General features: G+C 42.7%; 1 protein-coding gene across 3 annotated transcripts in view; it reads right to left on the bottom strand.

Annotated features, from left to right (window-relative positions):
- The window catches only part of Bbs9 (Bardet-Biedl syndrome 9), a 426,177-nt gene that overhangs the window by 398,404 nt on the left and 11,305 nt on the right, over positions 1-16,468 (bottom strand). For all 3 annotated transcript variants that reach the window (XM_057766969.1, XM_057766971.1, XM_057766970.1), the window contains exons 2-3: positions 8,081-8,203; positions 461-611 (exon numbers count right to left, since the gene is read on the bottom strand). In XM_057766969.1, coding sequence (XP_057622952.1) covers positions 461-611; positions 8,081-8,192 — 263 coding nt within the window. In that variant the 5' untranslated portion in view covers positions 8,193-8,203. The remainder of the gene's footprint in view (positions 1-460; positions 612-8,080; positions 8,204-16,468) is intronic.

The raw sequence follows: 16,468 nt of genomic DNA, 5'->3' as shown, positions 1-16,468 counted from the left end.
TCTGGGCTAGCCTACGCAGGAAACTGCAAGCCCCACTCTCTCAAAGGAAAATGCAGACTGTGCATCTACACACACACACATACACATACATACACTCACACAGACACACAAATAAATCACTAAATTAGTTCATCTTAAAAATACATGTTTCTGCCGGGCGGTGGTGGCGCACGCCTTTAATCCCAGCACTTGGGAGGCAGAGGCAGGCGGATCTCTGTGAGTTCAAGACCAGCCTGGTCTACAAGAGCTAGTTCCAGGACAGGCTCCAAAACCACAGAGAAACCCTGTCTCGAAAAAAAAAAAAAAAAAATACATGTTTCTACATAAAAAGTGTTCAGCCATAAAGTTTGGCTTCATGACATGTATCTATAACATACATGATGCACAAACTAATTTTTTTAATCAATAAAAGTGTCATCATAAGGAACAGAAACTCCCACACTCAGTGGGCTCTACTCACGAGACGAACTTCCCGACTTCCACCTGCAGCACAGGGTCCCGCAGATGCACTTCTAGGAGTAAGTCTTCAGCCTGAGGCCCGTCTCCGGCTTTTACAGAATGGGGACTAAAGATTCTCAGGTAGCCCGTGAAGCTGCCCACGATGATTTTATCTGTAGATAGATTTTCATAGACAGAGTGACAGACAGGCATTAGCAAGTACCATTGGGAATCAACTTTCTGAAGATTAAAGAAGTCAAATTATTAAAAGATTCTAACCTTGCTTCAAGCACAAAGTCCTCCAACAGGTGATGTGATTAAAGGGAACTAACCTGAATAGCACAAACCTTCTCAAAAATAGCTCTACATCACTAAAAGGCAAGGATGCTAGTGTGTTTTCCTTTCTTTTCTTCATTTGTTTGTTTGTTTGTTTGTTTATTTTGGTTTTTCAAGACAGGGTTTCTCTAGCTTTGGAGTCTGTCCAGCTCTTGTAGACCAGGCTGGTCTCAAACTCACAGAGATCGGCCTGCCTCTGCCTCCCGAGTGTTGGGATTAAAGGTGTGCACCACCACCGCCCAGCTCTAGTGTGTTTTCAAAGTATCAATTGGTATCCATAAAAATCCAGCCCAATGAAAGTCTCAAAAGACTGATGAAGATTACCAGTTGGTTTCATCATGGAATGTTAATTCTATAATTGATTGCGACTGTTGAAAACACTCACTAGAGTACCCCCATTAACAGCGAACGGTCTTGGGAATGATATGGTGAAAGAAAGGAAATGTATTGGAATTTAAATGGTGTCTCCCAAAAAGACATGTTCAAATCCCTGCCCCAGGTACCTATGTATGTGATCTAGTTTGAAAACAGTCTTTGCAAATATAACCAAGCTAAAACAAGGATACACCTGTCCTTTACGGAAAAGGCACAGAGGAATCCAAATGCCAAATAGAGATGCAAAGCAGCCAGGTGAGATGGCACAGGAATGTAATCCTAGCACTTAGCAAGCTGCCTTTGTCACCTTTCTACTGCCTGTGACATGGGCAACTTAGTAATAAAAATGTTGATTTGGGGTTTATGAGTGCAGAGCCATGACAAGGTACACAGCAGCAGGCATGGCAGCAGGCACACATGGCACTGGAGTAACAGTTAAAAGCTTCTCACATCCTCTCCCAAAAGTAGGAGGCAAAGAGAGAGTGTGAACTGGGAGTGGCATGGGCTTTTGGAACCTCAAAGCCCACCCCAGTGACACACCTCCTCCCGCAGGACCACTTCGTAATCATTACCAAACAGTTCTACCAGCTGGGGACCGAGCCTCTGGGGCCACTCTCATTCAAAGCACGACAGAATCTGAGGGAAGACAGAGAATAAGCTGGGGGCTGGGAAATGTCCATCTGACAATACTGCCAGAAATTGGAATGGAATGATACATCTACAAACCAAAGAGTATCTTTAATTACTGGAACTTAGGAGAAACAAATAGGGATCCTGGGGGCTTCAGAAAATCTGGAAGAAGGAGCTCAAGAGCCCAGCAGTTAAGAGCACTACTCTTGCAGAAGGACCTGAGTTCAGTTCTCGGCACCCACATGCTGACTCACAACCGCCTGCAAATCCAGTTCTAGAGTACCCAATGCCCTCTTTTAGCCATCACTGGATATTGCAACATATGGGACACATAACTTAAACCAGCAAATACATATATAGCACACATAAAATAAATAAATATTTCAAATTAATACTAGAGGAGGCAAAGAAATGCTAGAAACCAGAGAAACAGCACGGCCTGACAACACCTTGACTTCCAAAGCTTGGCACCTACCGCTGGGACAGAATACACTGCTGCCATTTTAACCACTAAAGACATACTTTGTTATCGTGATGCTCAGAAACAAATCTTCATCTACTTAAGAGGTAGTCTATTTCTCCTTTACTGGGAGTTTACTGTACCAGCCCATGGACTAAACAGTTCACACAGTTCCTCCTCAGCAGGAAAGGTACTCCTATAGGGGCTTCAGTCCTAAAAAAACATAAAGCATCAAGGATCCAGAGAACCCAATGGCAGCTTTCTGGAACTGTGTAAGATCAGTGACACCATGATGGGCTCTGTCCTGGCCAAGTCTCCGTCAGACAAGCTCTGCTTTGCAGCTAGTTGGAAGAGTGTTAGTATTCTCAATCTTTTTTACTAAATTTACCATGATGTCCTACTTTTTGTAGCAAAAAATAAAAGTTAATTGACGGAGAAATTAACACAAGGATTGAAATGTAAGCATGAATATCCCTGCAAGGAGGATATTTGGATTCTTGTGTTCTGGTGGAGCACCAAGCAGTCAGACTCCTGTCCATGCTCTAGGTGGGGCTAGAGAGCACTCTAAGAAATAGAACAGATAAATATTCACCTCAAGTCATCTGGGGCACTGTGCTCTGCCCTAGATTGCTTTCAGGTAACGTAATAAAACACCGACCAAACCATGGACAGGAGGAAAGGGCTTATTTGGCTTATGGGTTAGTCTATTATTGGGGTAAGGCAGGGCAGGAACCTGAAAGCAAGAACCAGAAGCAGAGACCATGGAGGAACACTCTCCTCATGGCTCCTCAGCTTGCTTTCTTCCACCGCCCAGGATGACAAGCCCAGGGATAGTACCACCCACAGTGCGCTGAGCCCGCCCCCATCTATCAGTAGTCATGAAAATGCCCCCCAGACTTCCCCCAGGCCGCTCTGATAGGGAGGTTCCTGAACTAGGGGTGACTAAGAAACTAACCAGCACGTGCACATTGCTCACAGCATTGGGGTGGACAGGACATCTGTGCCTCCAGCCACCCAGACAGAAGGGAGACATGCCAACACATTTACTCGGCTTTTTCTACAGATACTCCATAGTTCACTATGATACATTTAAAAATCAAAATTCTCATCTTGGGGTAAAGAATAAGACTCAGGGTCTCTAAGACTCTGCAGAAAGAATTTCTTGGCATTTAGATCCGTGGAACCTACCACGAAGAATCTAATTCAAAGATAAACTCTTCTGCATTTAAATCACAGTGACACATAAGTTGACAAATCTTGGCTCTCTCGGGTGAAAGTAATTGCACTAATCAGAAAGAATGGGGGTTGCTCCCATAATGAAGTCATTAGAAGAGTCTGGACCTCTTGCTCCTTACTGAGTTCTCCTTGCATGCTGAAATACCTTAGCCCCCATGAGACCTCACTAAATGATGTGGGAGTGATTTTTTTATAATCTGTTGCTTTTATTGGTTAATTAATAAAGAAACTGCCTAGGCCCATTTGATAGGCCAACCCTTAGGTGGGTGGAGTAAACAGAAGAGAATGCTGGGAGAAAGAAGCCGAGTCAGTGAGTCGCCATGATTCTCCCACTCCAGACAGACGCAGGTTAAGATCTTTCCTGGTAAGCCAGCTCGTGGTACTACACAGAATATTAGAAATGGGTTAGATCAATATGTAAGAGCTAGCCAATAAGAGGCTGAAACTAATGGGCTAGGCAGTGTTCAAAAGAATACAGTTTCCGGTAATTATTTTGGGTAAAGCCATGCGGGCGGCCGGGTGGCGGAACAAAGCCCCGCCGCTTCATATTACTACAACTAAATAACCAAGATTTGAATTCAATACAGAGGTGGGGGCTGGAAAGCTGGTCAGCGGTTAAGAGAACTCGTCACTCTTCTGCAAGACCTGGGTTCTATTGGCAGCACCCACACAGCAGCTCACAATCTCTGTGACTCCAGTTCCAGGGATCTGAAGTTACACATGAATGGTGCACAGACATACATGAAAACAAAAAGAACCATACACATAAAATAATAATTTTAATAATAATTTTTAAAAATCAGAGGCAATGAGAATGGCCAAGTCCATAAAGGTAAAAGCCTAAGAAGAAAGAAAACACCTAGCTATTTTAATAACCAGACTGCAAATAAAAGTTTTACCCACAGATTTCAAGCTATGATAAATTCATTCATTCATTCATTCATTCCAATGCGATTCCCTGGGAATCATTAAACAAAACGTCATTAAGACCTCTTCTGTTTTCTCTTTTTTCTTTCCCAAGTAATAGTTTTAAGAGGGCACTAAGCTCTGTTTATCATAGTAAGTAAGGCCTTTTTTTCTCATTTACAAATATAACACTACAGGTTCCTGAAAAAGAGCCACCTCAAGATGCTATAATAAGTCGTGGCTTCTTGCCCATTGTCACACATAAGTCAATTTAGAGTCACATGAACAATGACAGTCTGGCTATGATTCTTGCTGTTATAACCCATATGCCTAAACTTTTTAAAATATATACAGATGTTTTGTCTTCATGTATGTTTCTGTACCACATGTGTGCCTGGTGCATACAGAGGCAAAAAAAAAAAAAAAAAAAAAAAAGCCTCAAAATTCCTGGAACTGGAGTTTACAGACAGTTGTGAGCTACCGTGTGGATGCTGGGAATTGAATCCTGTCCTCTGGAAGAGCACTGCATGCTACTAACTGCCGAGCCATCTCTCCTGTCCCTAATATAAATTGTCCTAGGATTTTTCTCTGAGAGACCGTGGTGGTTCGAATGAGAATGACTCCCTTAGGTTTTAATGCTTGAAAGTGGCACTATCTGAATGAATTAGGAGCCTTGTTGGAGGAGGTGTGTCCCTGGAGGTGGGCTTTGAGGTTTCAGAAGCTCACCACAGTCACTCTCTCTTCCTGCTGCCTGCTGATCCAGATGTAGAACTTTCAGATACTTCTCCAGCACCATGTCTGCCTAGATGCCACCATCCTTCCCGCATCTGATAATGGACTAAACCTCTGAAACTGTAATCAAGTCCCAATTAAATGCTTTCTTTCATAAGAGTTGCCATGGTCTTGGTGTTTCTTCACAGCAATAGAACACTGACTAAGACTAAAGCTTACTTACACAGACACACTTGGAAAAAGTAAATACTTATGCTCTGCAAGTATCCTGAGTGCTGGCTTTGAGTTATGTTAATTCTGGAGGGCCAGAAAGACAATATACAGAGGATGAAACTGGTAGACCAGATGTCCCAAGAAGACTGGTAGAGATGACAGGACAAGGATTGGGGATGAATGGGCTCATTAGATTTAAACAGGCATAAGAACTTTCCTTTCTTATCTTCTTGTCTTTGTCACAAGGGGAAAAACTCCCTATGCTCTGCATTGTCCTCGTCTTTCTTACTTTGGCTTTTTATAGCAAGTTTTTTTTTTTCAGGAGCCATGGTCTCTCCACCTCCCACTCTCTGTCACTCACTCACTGCATATCTAGAAGAGAATTCTCATCCACCCTCATCAAGAACACTAGTTAGCAGCGGGAGAGAAGTAGTGTTCTTGCAGAGGATCCCTGCTGGGTTCTCAGCATCCACGTCAAGAGGCTCACTACAGGAGATCTGACATTTGCACACTGCAGGCTCCTGCACTCATGTGCACATGATCCACACACAGACTCGGGAAAACTCATGTAATTTATAGAAAGTTATAAAAATTAATCGTTTTCTCTTTTATGCAAAGAACACTAGTAAACCACTTGCTACTAAACTTACTGAGAACCTTCCATTCCTCTTGCCATTTAAAACTGCCTCTAAGCTGAGTTGTAGCTTAGTAAAGAGCGTGCCCTACATGGACAATGCCCGGGTTCCATCCCCAGCATCGTGTAAGAGCAGACATAGTGGCATGTGACAGTAATCCCAATACTCAGGAGCTGGTAGCAGAAGGATCAGAACTTCAAGCTGCTCCTCAGCTACTCTATGAGGTGGAGATGAGTCTGGGCTCTATGGACACTTTATACAGAAGCAAGCCTGCCTCCACCTCTGACTCTCAGGAAAGCCTCTCAAAATCTAACACTGGCTACGTCCCAAATTCCCCACTTTAATGCTTGCCTTCTCAGTCTCATTCCAAATATGGTGGGCCAGTGCTTGCTTCCAAACCTCTACTCATATTCTGACTACTAGATACTGTTGTCTTAAAAAGACCATATCTTCAACAGTTCACATCAACCCACACTCCCTAAGATAACAAGAATTCTCAGACTTTAGGGTAGGCAATTCAACTTCCTCTTCCCCTTTCTCTTCCTGGTTTTCCTCCTCCTCTTCCTACTTTGCCAATGTAACTTGCTTTTTTCACCTTGCCCCTAGATAACTATTTAGCTGACTAATTAGCTAATTATTTCCATGATAGGGAACAGAAATAAACTGAAAGGAAAGGAGTGATATTCATATTACCAGATTAAATTTTCTTTCTTGGAAGCCAATGATTATCTGAATTGTAAAGTAAGAGCTCATGAAATAGAACCTATTTACACTTAGTACAAATTTCATACATACTGCAATAATATAGAACTAGACCATTCTTTTTTAAAAAATAGTTTTTAAGACAGGGTTTCTTTCTGTATCCCTGGCTGTCCTGGAACTCACTCTATAGACCAGGCTGGCCTTGAACTCACAGAGATTCACCTGCCTGTACCTCCTTAGCACTGGGATTGAAGGCGTGCACCACCATTGCCCAGCTTGAATTAGGACAGTCTTTTTTTTTCTTTTTTTAATATTTGTTTATTATGTATACAGCATTCCTTCCATGTATGCCCACAAACCAGAAGGGGGCGCCAGGTCTCATTATAGATGGCTGTGAGCCACCATGTGGTTGCTGGGAATTGAACTCAGGACCTCTGGAAGAGTAGGCAGTGTTCTTAACCACTGAGCCATCTCTCCAGCCCCTAACTAGGCCATTCTCAAAGACCTCTTAAAAGATGAATATTCAGAAAAGCAAACCAAAAAGTGAGAGCAAGGATTGAGCGATTTTCCCCCTCAGTAACAGAATTAGCATGATTTATTATAGCATTAATGTTTTCAGATTCAATTAAAAACCACATCATGGTTGGGTGGTAGCACATGTCTTTAATCCCAGCACGTGGGAGGCAGAGGCAGGCAGATCTCTGTGAGAGGCCAGCCCAGTCCACAGAGCTAGTTCTAGGACAGGCAATGCTAAACAAAGAAACCGTGTCTCAAAAAAGAAAGAAAGAAAGGAAGGAAGGAAGGAAGGAAGGAAGGAAGGAAGGAAGGAAGGAAGGAAGGAAGGAAGGAAGGAAGGAAGGAAGGAAGGAAAAATATCATTTTTCATTGTAAATAATTTCCCAAAATGAGTTTTTTAATTTTAAATATTTTACTAGCTCTACCTTAAAAGACCCCAATTGGTAGCAAATCAAGTACCATATGATTTGTCTATTCCACCAAACTAATATGACAGAATGAACAAAACCAAGAATGGTATAAACAACAAAACAGAGGTGAGGACTCTGTCAGTCTGCCGTCTACATGTCCCTTTAAAAATAAAAAACACCCGACACTTGCGATCCCAACCTCCGGAGGACCGGAGTGTGACCAGGGCCAGCCTGGACTACCTAGTGAACGTTAAACTCAGAGGGGGGAAGAAGCGGGAGGAGGCACAGTCAAACCTAGGTAACAATTACGAGAGTGTAGTTCATCATGTTCTCTTTAGTTCTTATTTTTAAAACCAAGTCATTTCTTTAAAGCCTTGCTCCTGGGGAAATGTAGTCTATAGCCCAGTATCGGAAAACCTCCTTGGCAAGTGTGAGGCCCGAGTTCAGTCCTCAACCCTGGGGAAACAGAAACACACCCACAAAGTCCTTACCTTGTCCATTTCCGCTGTTGTCCACGTCAGCCAAACACAAACAGCCTTGGTCAAATTCTTCCTTCTCTCCCAGCACAGTAGACCACCAATCACGGGCTTTAAATAAGGACATGTTCTTTTACCCTAAAAATAAAACATTCATTTATAATAAAAATTCACTCTATGGAAAGGAAGAAGTCAATTATCCCATTTGCAGATCACATAATTCTACTTTTTAAAGACCTTATATAATTTACTTATATGAATTCTTAAATGTAAAAACACTTACTGTAAAACTACAACATACAAAATCAGTATTAAAAAAAAAACCAACAGCCTTCACATATATCAGAAAGAAACTAGCCTATTCATGATAACTCCCAAAAATGCCAAGTGTCTACGGGCCATAGAGATGGCTCAGCAGTTAAGAATGCATACTGATCTTCTAGAGGACCTGAGTCTGATTCCCAGCACTCATATTGGGTAGCTCATAAATGCCTGTAACTCCAGGACTTAGGGAATCTGATACCCTCTTCAGGCCGCCATTGACACTACTCAGGTGCATAAACCCACATACAGACATATGTACATAATTTAAAAATAGTAATAATTAAGTACCTATGAATACACCTAACCAACGAAGTGAACCGTCGAGGCTTTAAATAAGAAAATCAAAGGTGCTAACGGAGGGTAAAAAAAAAATCTATGTTTTTGGATTCACAGAATTAATATTACAAAAAAAATGGATATACCACCAAAAGTAATCTACAGATTTAATGCAGTATTTAGCAATATTCTGGTGTCTTATTGCACATATCCAGAAAAATAACAACCCAAGTATTCATATAAGACACAAATAGGGGCTGGAGAGGTGGCTCAGCCCTCCTTCCAGAGGGCCTGGGTTCAATTCCCAGCCCCCACATGGCAGCTCACAACCATCTGTAACTCCAGTTCTAGGGGATTTGATACCCTCACACCAATGTACATAAAATAAAGTTAAGTAAATTTAAAAAAAGACACAAATAGCCAAAGCAATGCTCAAAGGACACAAGCTTGACAAAACCCAGCCTCAAACTATACGGCAGTCACGGTGACAACTGCAGTCTGGTCCTGGCATAAAAACAGGCAGGTAGACCACTGGGACAGAATAGAAGATGCAGACATAAGCCAACAAGCTCTGACAGGAAAGAGTGCCTGTTCAACAAACTGTTCTGGCAAAACTCAATACCCCATAGAGAATTAAATTAGATCCTTATCTTTCACCTTGTACAAAACTTAATTCAAAATGCACCAAAGACCTTAATTTAAAACCATTTTTGAAATGTTGCACCTGCTATAGGGGAACAGGGAGAATGTTCTTCGAGACACTGGGCTGTCTCAGTCCTCATCAGAGAAACTTCTTGCAATAGATGGAACTGGACAGTGTGGGAGAGTGAGAGACTTGGGAGCACTCAGCTCTAAATGGGATGTCTTTCTCAAATCCTCCCTGCAAGGCTCTGGGATCTATTTGAAAGAAGTGGGAAGACCCTGAGAGCCAGAGATGATGCTGACTCCAAGGAAACTATGAACTGTGCTTTCCAGACAGATGGGTGCACATAACCCACAGAGACTATGCAGCACATACACAGCCTGCACAGGTTCAAGCCAGATGGGGTCCCAGCACTGATAGCTCCCGGGAAGTGGATGCAGGCTCTCACCACTAACCAAGACTCTTATCTGCACTTGACACCCTTTTGAAAAGGAAAAATCAGTTTTCTCCGGTGAACTCTCATTGGGTATACTAAGCACACTTCAAGGCAGACCTCGTGCCCAGGAGTAGTTGACCAATACAAAACAAACTTGATGGTATTTATGTAGATTTTTTTCTCACTTTGCTTTACTTAGGCATTTTTTTTTGTCTTACTGACCTTTGTTTGTTTATTTTTATTCTGGTATTTGTGTTTTTGTGAGGGTTTTTTAGTGTATGTTTCTTGCTTCTTTGGGTTTTTTGGGAGGGGTTGTTTGTTTTTTGTTGTTGTTTTTGCTTTTGTTTTTGGTCTTTTGTTTTTGTTTTATGAAGTAGTTTTGGAGTCTATCCTGCACTTGCTCTGTAGACCAAGCTAACCTTGAACTCACAGAGATCCACCCGCCTCTGTCTTCTAAGTGCTGGGATTAAAGGCATGTGACACCACCGCCTGGCGCTTCTTTGTTTTTAAAGAAAAAGAACATAAAGTTGGATGGGTAGGGAGGTAGAAAGGATCTGGAGAGTGGGGAATCGGACGAACATGACTGAAATACATTGTATGAAAATGTTTTCAATGAAAAAACTAGCTGGACGGTGGGTGTTTGATATATGTGAGGAGAGAGAGAGATACAGATACATATATATATATATATATATATATATATATATATATATATATATCAAAATAGAATTTACAAAGACACTGGGGGGAAAAGACACTGGGAGATGCAAAACCTTTCTGAATGGAACACCAACAGCACAGGAACCAGCCCCAAGTATCAACAGATGGGACTATATGAAATATAAAGTTTCAGCACAGCAAAGAAACTAACAGCACACAGCCCATAGAACAGGAGAAAACCCTTGCCGGTTATGCTTCAGACGGTAGCTAACATACATAACCTACGAAGAACCACAAAAATTAAGTATCAAGGAAATAAAACTGACAGCTAACAAATGTGCTGATGAAATGAACAGTATGCCAAAAAAAGGGAACACAGGGACTGATAGCGATCATTCAACTTTTGGGGAATTTTTGATTTAAAAGAAACACACATACACAAAATATAAAACTTTTTCATGTCAACATGTGATACGTTGTATTATGTAGTTTGTTCAGTGCCTTAAAGCTTAAAGCTTTAAGGAGCCAGAAGCATCCTAATCTTTGGCAAGCAGGGAGGAGACACAACAAAAAATCAAAATAGGAAGAGAGGCGAATGCAGGGCACATCTGCGAACACACCACACATCTGAAAATTACAGTATCGGTAAAAGTGATACAGTTTAGGGCTGAAATGACTGAAACTGGCCAAGCACAAGCTTCTGAGCCTGTGCTGATAAAACACACTGTCATTGTTGATCCTATTATTATCATTATTATTACTATTACAAAGTCTAAAGAACATTGTTTACAGCAAGTGGAATTGCAACCCCTGTTTATACCTTTTAAAAATCTAAACAGGACAGAAATCCAGACTAAAATGTATCTTTCTCTACAGTAAATCCAACAGCTTCTTTTTGCTATTTGCTAAAAATCTGAAAATATTAACAAGACTATTATTAAATATTAACCCGCACGACACTGCTCAAACTGCAGAGTCCCTAGGAAGGAAGAGGACAGAAAGCAAACGCTCCCTCCCAGCTGTGTGCACGGCTCAGCTCTGCCTTTCTCGGAAGACTGGGACTCTGCTGTTGTCATGTATTTCTGACACACATGTGCACAAACTCCTCTGTATGTGCACGTGTGTGATATGATGCTGGTCAGAGAACTTGTTATTATACCACTAGCATCACCTGGAGTCTTAGTTTCTACACACAGAGAAAACACACACACACATTCTCCCTCATGTGCCAATTCTGGTCAACAATGTACAAATATATACACACTCAGTTTTTACTGAGGATTGTAACTGTGGGTATCTTACAACACTTAGGGTAATTTAGGTGAAAGTAGAGACAAAATGCAGGAAAAGGGTCACAGACATAATTAAAGAAGATATCAGCTTGGCAGTAGCGGCGCACACCTTTAATCCCAGCACTCAGAAGGCAGAGGCAGGCGGATCTCTGTGAGTTTGAGACCAGCCTGGTCTACAAGAGCTAGTTCCAGGACAGGCTCCAAAACCACAGAGAAACCCTGCATCAAAAACCAGAAGAAGAGGAGGAAGAAAAAGAAGAAAAGGAAGAGGAAGAAGATATCAACCTGTCTTTCTTGTTTCAATTCTGTCATAGTTTTTCTCTTTTTGTGGTAGACAAGTGAAGTAAAAATATAGTGAAGATACTCTAAGTGAAGATACAAGGCTTCAAAATGGCCATGCTAGCTGTATATATATCATAGATATATATAGGGTTTAAGTTTGAACTGCTACCTTGCGGGGGATGGTTTTTAAAGACAGTTCCTCTGTGGGACCCTGGCTATCCTGGAACTCACTCTATAGACCAGGCTGGCCATGAACTCACAGAGATCCGCCTGCCTCTGCCTCTGCCTCCCGAGCACTGGAATTAAAGGCGTGTGTCATCACTGCCATCTGTTAAGCAGCTACCTTAATCTCACTGTGCACTGTTTTTATTTGTGAATTAGTTATAATCAAATTACTTTTACAAATAAAGACCGAGGGTTGGAGAGATGGCTCAGAGGTTAAGAGCACTGGCTGCTCTTCCAGAGGACCTGAGTTCAATTCCCAGCAACCACTTGGTGGCTCAAAACCATCCATTATGAGATCTAGTGCCCTCTTCTGGCCTGGCTTGCATACATAATGCAGACAGAACACTGTATACATAATAAATAAATAAATCTTTTTTAAAATGAAAATAAAAATAAAGATCTTTAAAACAAAAACCTGTTTTTTGGGTTTTATTTTTAAGATTTATTTATTTATTATGTATACAACATTCTGCCTCCATGTATGCCCACATGCCAGAAGAGGACACTAGATCTCATTATGGATGGCTTGAGCCACCATGTGGTTGCTGGGAATTAAACTCACGACCTCTGGAAGACCAGCCAATGCTCTTAACCACTGAGCCATCTCTCCAGCCCCCGGCTGGTTTTGTTTTTTTGTTTTTTTTTTTTTCTTTTTTTTAAAAAGACAGGATTTGGTATGTCCCAGGCGGGCCTTGAACTCCTGTCCTTGTGCCTCCACATCCCAAGTGCTGGGATTACAGTCATTTTCCATCACACCCTGCTCAATTAGTTCTCTCTTAAAGCACAGCAAATTAAACTTGCATAGTTTTGAGATTAACGCTTGCATTTAACTCTAACTCTGTGATGTGTACACAAACATGGAAACAGGATTCCAATGGCTACAAACACTAAACAGATATTCTGCAACATCATTATGAATTAGCCTGAGAAACTATAGGTCCATTTTGGACTAATTCTATTTTTTGAAAACTTGACGAAGGAATTACACAAAAATGGAAAAAAAATAGAACTTTTCTCTAGGACAATATTCAGATGAAGAGCACTGCCTAGCACAGAAATCTATACAAAATACTCAACTTCCTTTCAGAACTGACGGTGATATCCTCTGCACTGGAAGTACAGGCACTTCCTCCAAGAAAGGCAAGGTGGAAAGGGGGACTTACCCAGAGAGAGACCCCAGGAAGAGTGGTCTGCAGGTCCAGTACCTGCAGTATATCCTCAGACAGCCACTACAGTGCCTTAATTTCTGACATAGAATGAGCATCCCCAGCCCTCCCTTCTTAGGTTACTCTTGTGAATGCATATTGCACCTCTTCAAGGGAAATGCGGCATCACCTAACAGGAGATTACGCATTCCTCTACCTTTTTTAGACAGTCTCACACTAGGCCCAAGGTGGCCTAGTACCTGTCCTGTGTCAGCCACCTAAGAACTGGGATTGCAGCACCATACCCAGCTTCTACATATTTCTCTAATGCGGATGAAACTTTCCTTCACGGCCGGTTCAAACAATACTTAAGAAGTACATTTTCAAGTGAGTGTGGTGGTGCACGCCTTTAATCCCAGCACCCAGGAGACAGAGGCAGCGGATCCCTATGAGTTTAAGGCCAGTCTGGTCCACAGAGAGAGTTCCAGGACAGGCTCCAAAACTACACAGAGAAACTCTGTCTTGAAAAACAAAAAAATTAAAAAAAAAACAACATTTTCCCCTTAATTAATTACGTTACATAAAGTCTCCACAAACAATAAAATCGAATTAGTTGGCTATGAAGCCACAGCTTCCATGTAAAACAGAATACAGAGCTGGGGAGCTGGCCCAGCAGCTGGACCAGAAACTGGATCCCTGAAACTCAGGATGGAAGTAAGGAAGCTCCAGAGTGGTCCTTGGAGCTCCCCACGCATGCTACAGCACACGTGCATGCACACACATGCGCACAATAAATATATAAGAAATCCATAAATGACTCTAAAATGTGACAAGCAAGTCATAAAAAAGATACTCGCTCACGGCTTAAGGACTGAAGATGGAGAGTGGCTTCCGTCCCCAGATCCTGCAGGTTAACCTCCTTGTCCCCCGGATCCTGCAGGTTAACCTCCTTGTCCCCAAGATCCTGCAGATTAACTTCCTTGTCCCCTGGATCCTGCAGATTAACCTCCCTGCTGCTCTCAAGCAACTACGGAAGGCTACAAGCGCACTGAGAACATGATGACGAGATCACAGCTAACTTCCCAGCAGGTGGAAGGAAGTTCACAGATACGGAATCTGAAAACAACAAACACACAGAACCACCTGCTTCTTGAACTGGTCTTCGCATGACTAATCATAGAAACCGGGCCCATTTTCTTCCATACAAACTAAACCAAGAAGCTGTCTGAGAATACTGAAAATCTCACACAATGGAGACAGGCTGTGTGAGTCTGGGTTCCCAACATAAACTAACCATGCCACCCAGGGGCAATGTGCTAACTGCCCTTGTCGACTTGGCTGGGTTTGGAACTGCCTGGAGATCCACTGCGGGCATGTCTCAGAGGGTGTTTCCTTGAAGTTCTAGCTGAAGAGGGAAGCCACCTTCAGGCCAGGAGGACAGGGTTCATCTGACGCCTATAGGTAGCGCTCGATCATGACAGGAACCTAGAGGCCTGAGCTGAAGCAGAGCCCACACTGGGACGCTGCTCACTGGCTAGCTTCCCCTGGTTTGCTCAGCTGCTTTTCTTACACAACCCAGGCCCACCAGCCTAGGGATTGCACCGCCTACAGTGGGCTGGGCCTTCCTACATCAATTAACGACTAAGAAAATGCCCTAGAGACCAACTCAATGGGAGCAGCTCCTCAGCTGAGGCTCCCTCTTCCCAGAGGACTCCAGCTACGTAAAGCTGACAATAAACCAGCACAGTGGATAATACCATTCCACAAGCTGGAGTCACAGAGTACTTGAAAATGGAAGCGGAAGATGTCAGCTGAACACCAGCATTCAAGTCTGTTTCCTAACAGCAAATACCACGTGACCAGGCGCTTCGCTTCCCTCTGTCCATTCAAACAATGAACCAAGTAAACACCTCTTTGCTCAAATTGAGCTGTGGGGGCTTTGTCATCACAAGGAGAAAAGTAGCTACCAACCCTGCTATGGTTCGGCCCCTCCAGCAACGCCAGCTGTGAATGATCGTTAATCAGGGCAGCAGGTACAAACTACAGAGAAACTTCTGCACCTCAGTCATCTGATAAGGACATTCAAGATATGTAAAGAATTCCACAGCTCAACGGGGATAATAAATAAATGAATAAATAAGCAAGCAGGAGAGCAGATAGATAAATAAATAATAATGAGCAAACAAATGAACTGGTGTTTCTCCAGCAAAGACCTACAAATAGCCAACCCATACACGAAAAGGTGCTCTACAACACGAGTCAGGATGAGGCAAATCAAAGTTGCCATGAGATGCCACGGCACAGCCTTTATCACAGGCCTGGTGGCAATGCCAAGCCCAGCTGTCCCGGAAGCTGCAGGAGGACAATCTGGGCTACAGAGTGAGTGAATTCAGGAGGAGCTTGTTCAACTTAGGGAAAATCTGTCCCAGAAGTTAAAATGTTTAAAGAGCTAGAGATCCAGTTTGTGGTAGAGCACAAGAGCCTAGCATGTCCAAAGTCCTGGCTTCAGTCCTAGAACTGCAAAAAAAAAAAAATCAAACATCAGTGTGATGGTTAATCTTGATCATCACCTGATGAGATTCTGACTTGCCAATGAAAACCTCTGAGCGTGTCTCTGAGGGCATCTCTAGGGTCAGTTGAGGTGAAAAGATCTACCTTCTATGTGGGCCGCAGTAATCCTATGGGCATGGCCTAGACTCCTCTAGACTCCTCACAGAGGAAACCGGCTGGACATCAGCCTGTACCTCTCAGTCTCCTGACTCAGGTAGGATGTGACCATCCACCTCCTATCACCATGACTACCGACAAAATAAACTTTTGCTTCCTTAAGGTCTTTCTTTTGGGAGGGGGGTCTCTTTTGTTCGGTTGTTTTGTTTCCTTTTGTGTTCTCAGACAGGGTCTCATGTGCCTCAGGCTGACCTGAACCCCAGTCCTCCCACACCTGACCCTAAATGTCTTTCAATGTGTCATTCACCAAACTATTACAACAAAGGAGGGACCCACCTTTCCCTGAGCCCTGGACAGATGTTCAGCATTTTTCAAGCACTGTTAAAAATTGCTGTTAGTGAGGGCTGGAGAGATGGCTCAGTGATTAAGAGCATATACTGTTCTTTCAAAGGT

Source organism: Chionomys nivalis, chromosome 4 (genome assembly GCF_950005125.1).
Source record: "Chionomys nivalis chromosome 4, mChiNiv1.1, whole genome shotgun sequence".
NCBI classification, from domain to species: domain Eukaryota; kingdom Metazoa; phylum Chordata; class Mammalia; order Rodentia; family Cricetidae; genus Chionomys; species Chionomys nivalis.
This window is presented reverse-complemented; position numbering and strand designations above follow the sequence as displayed.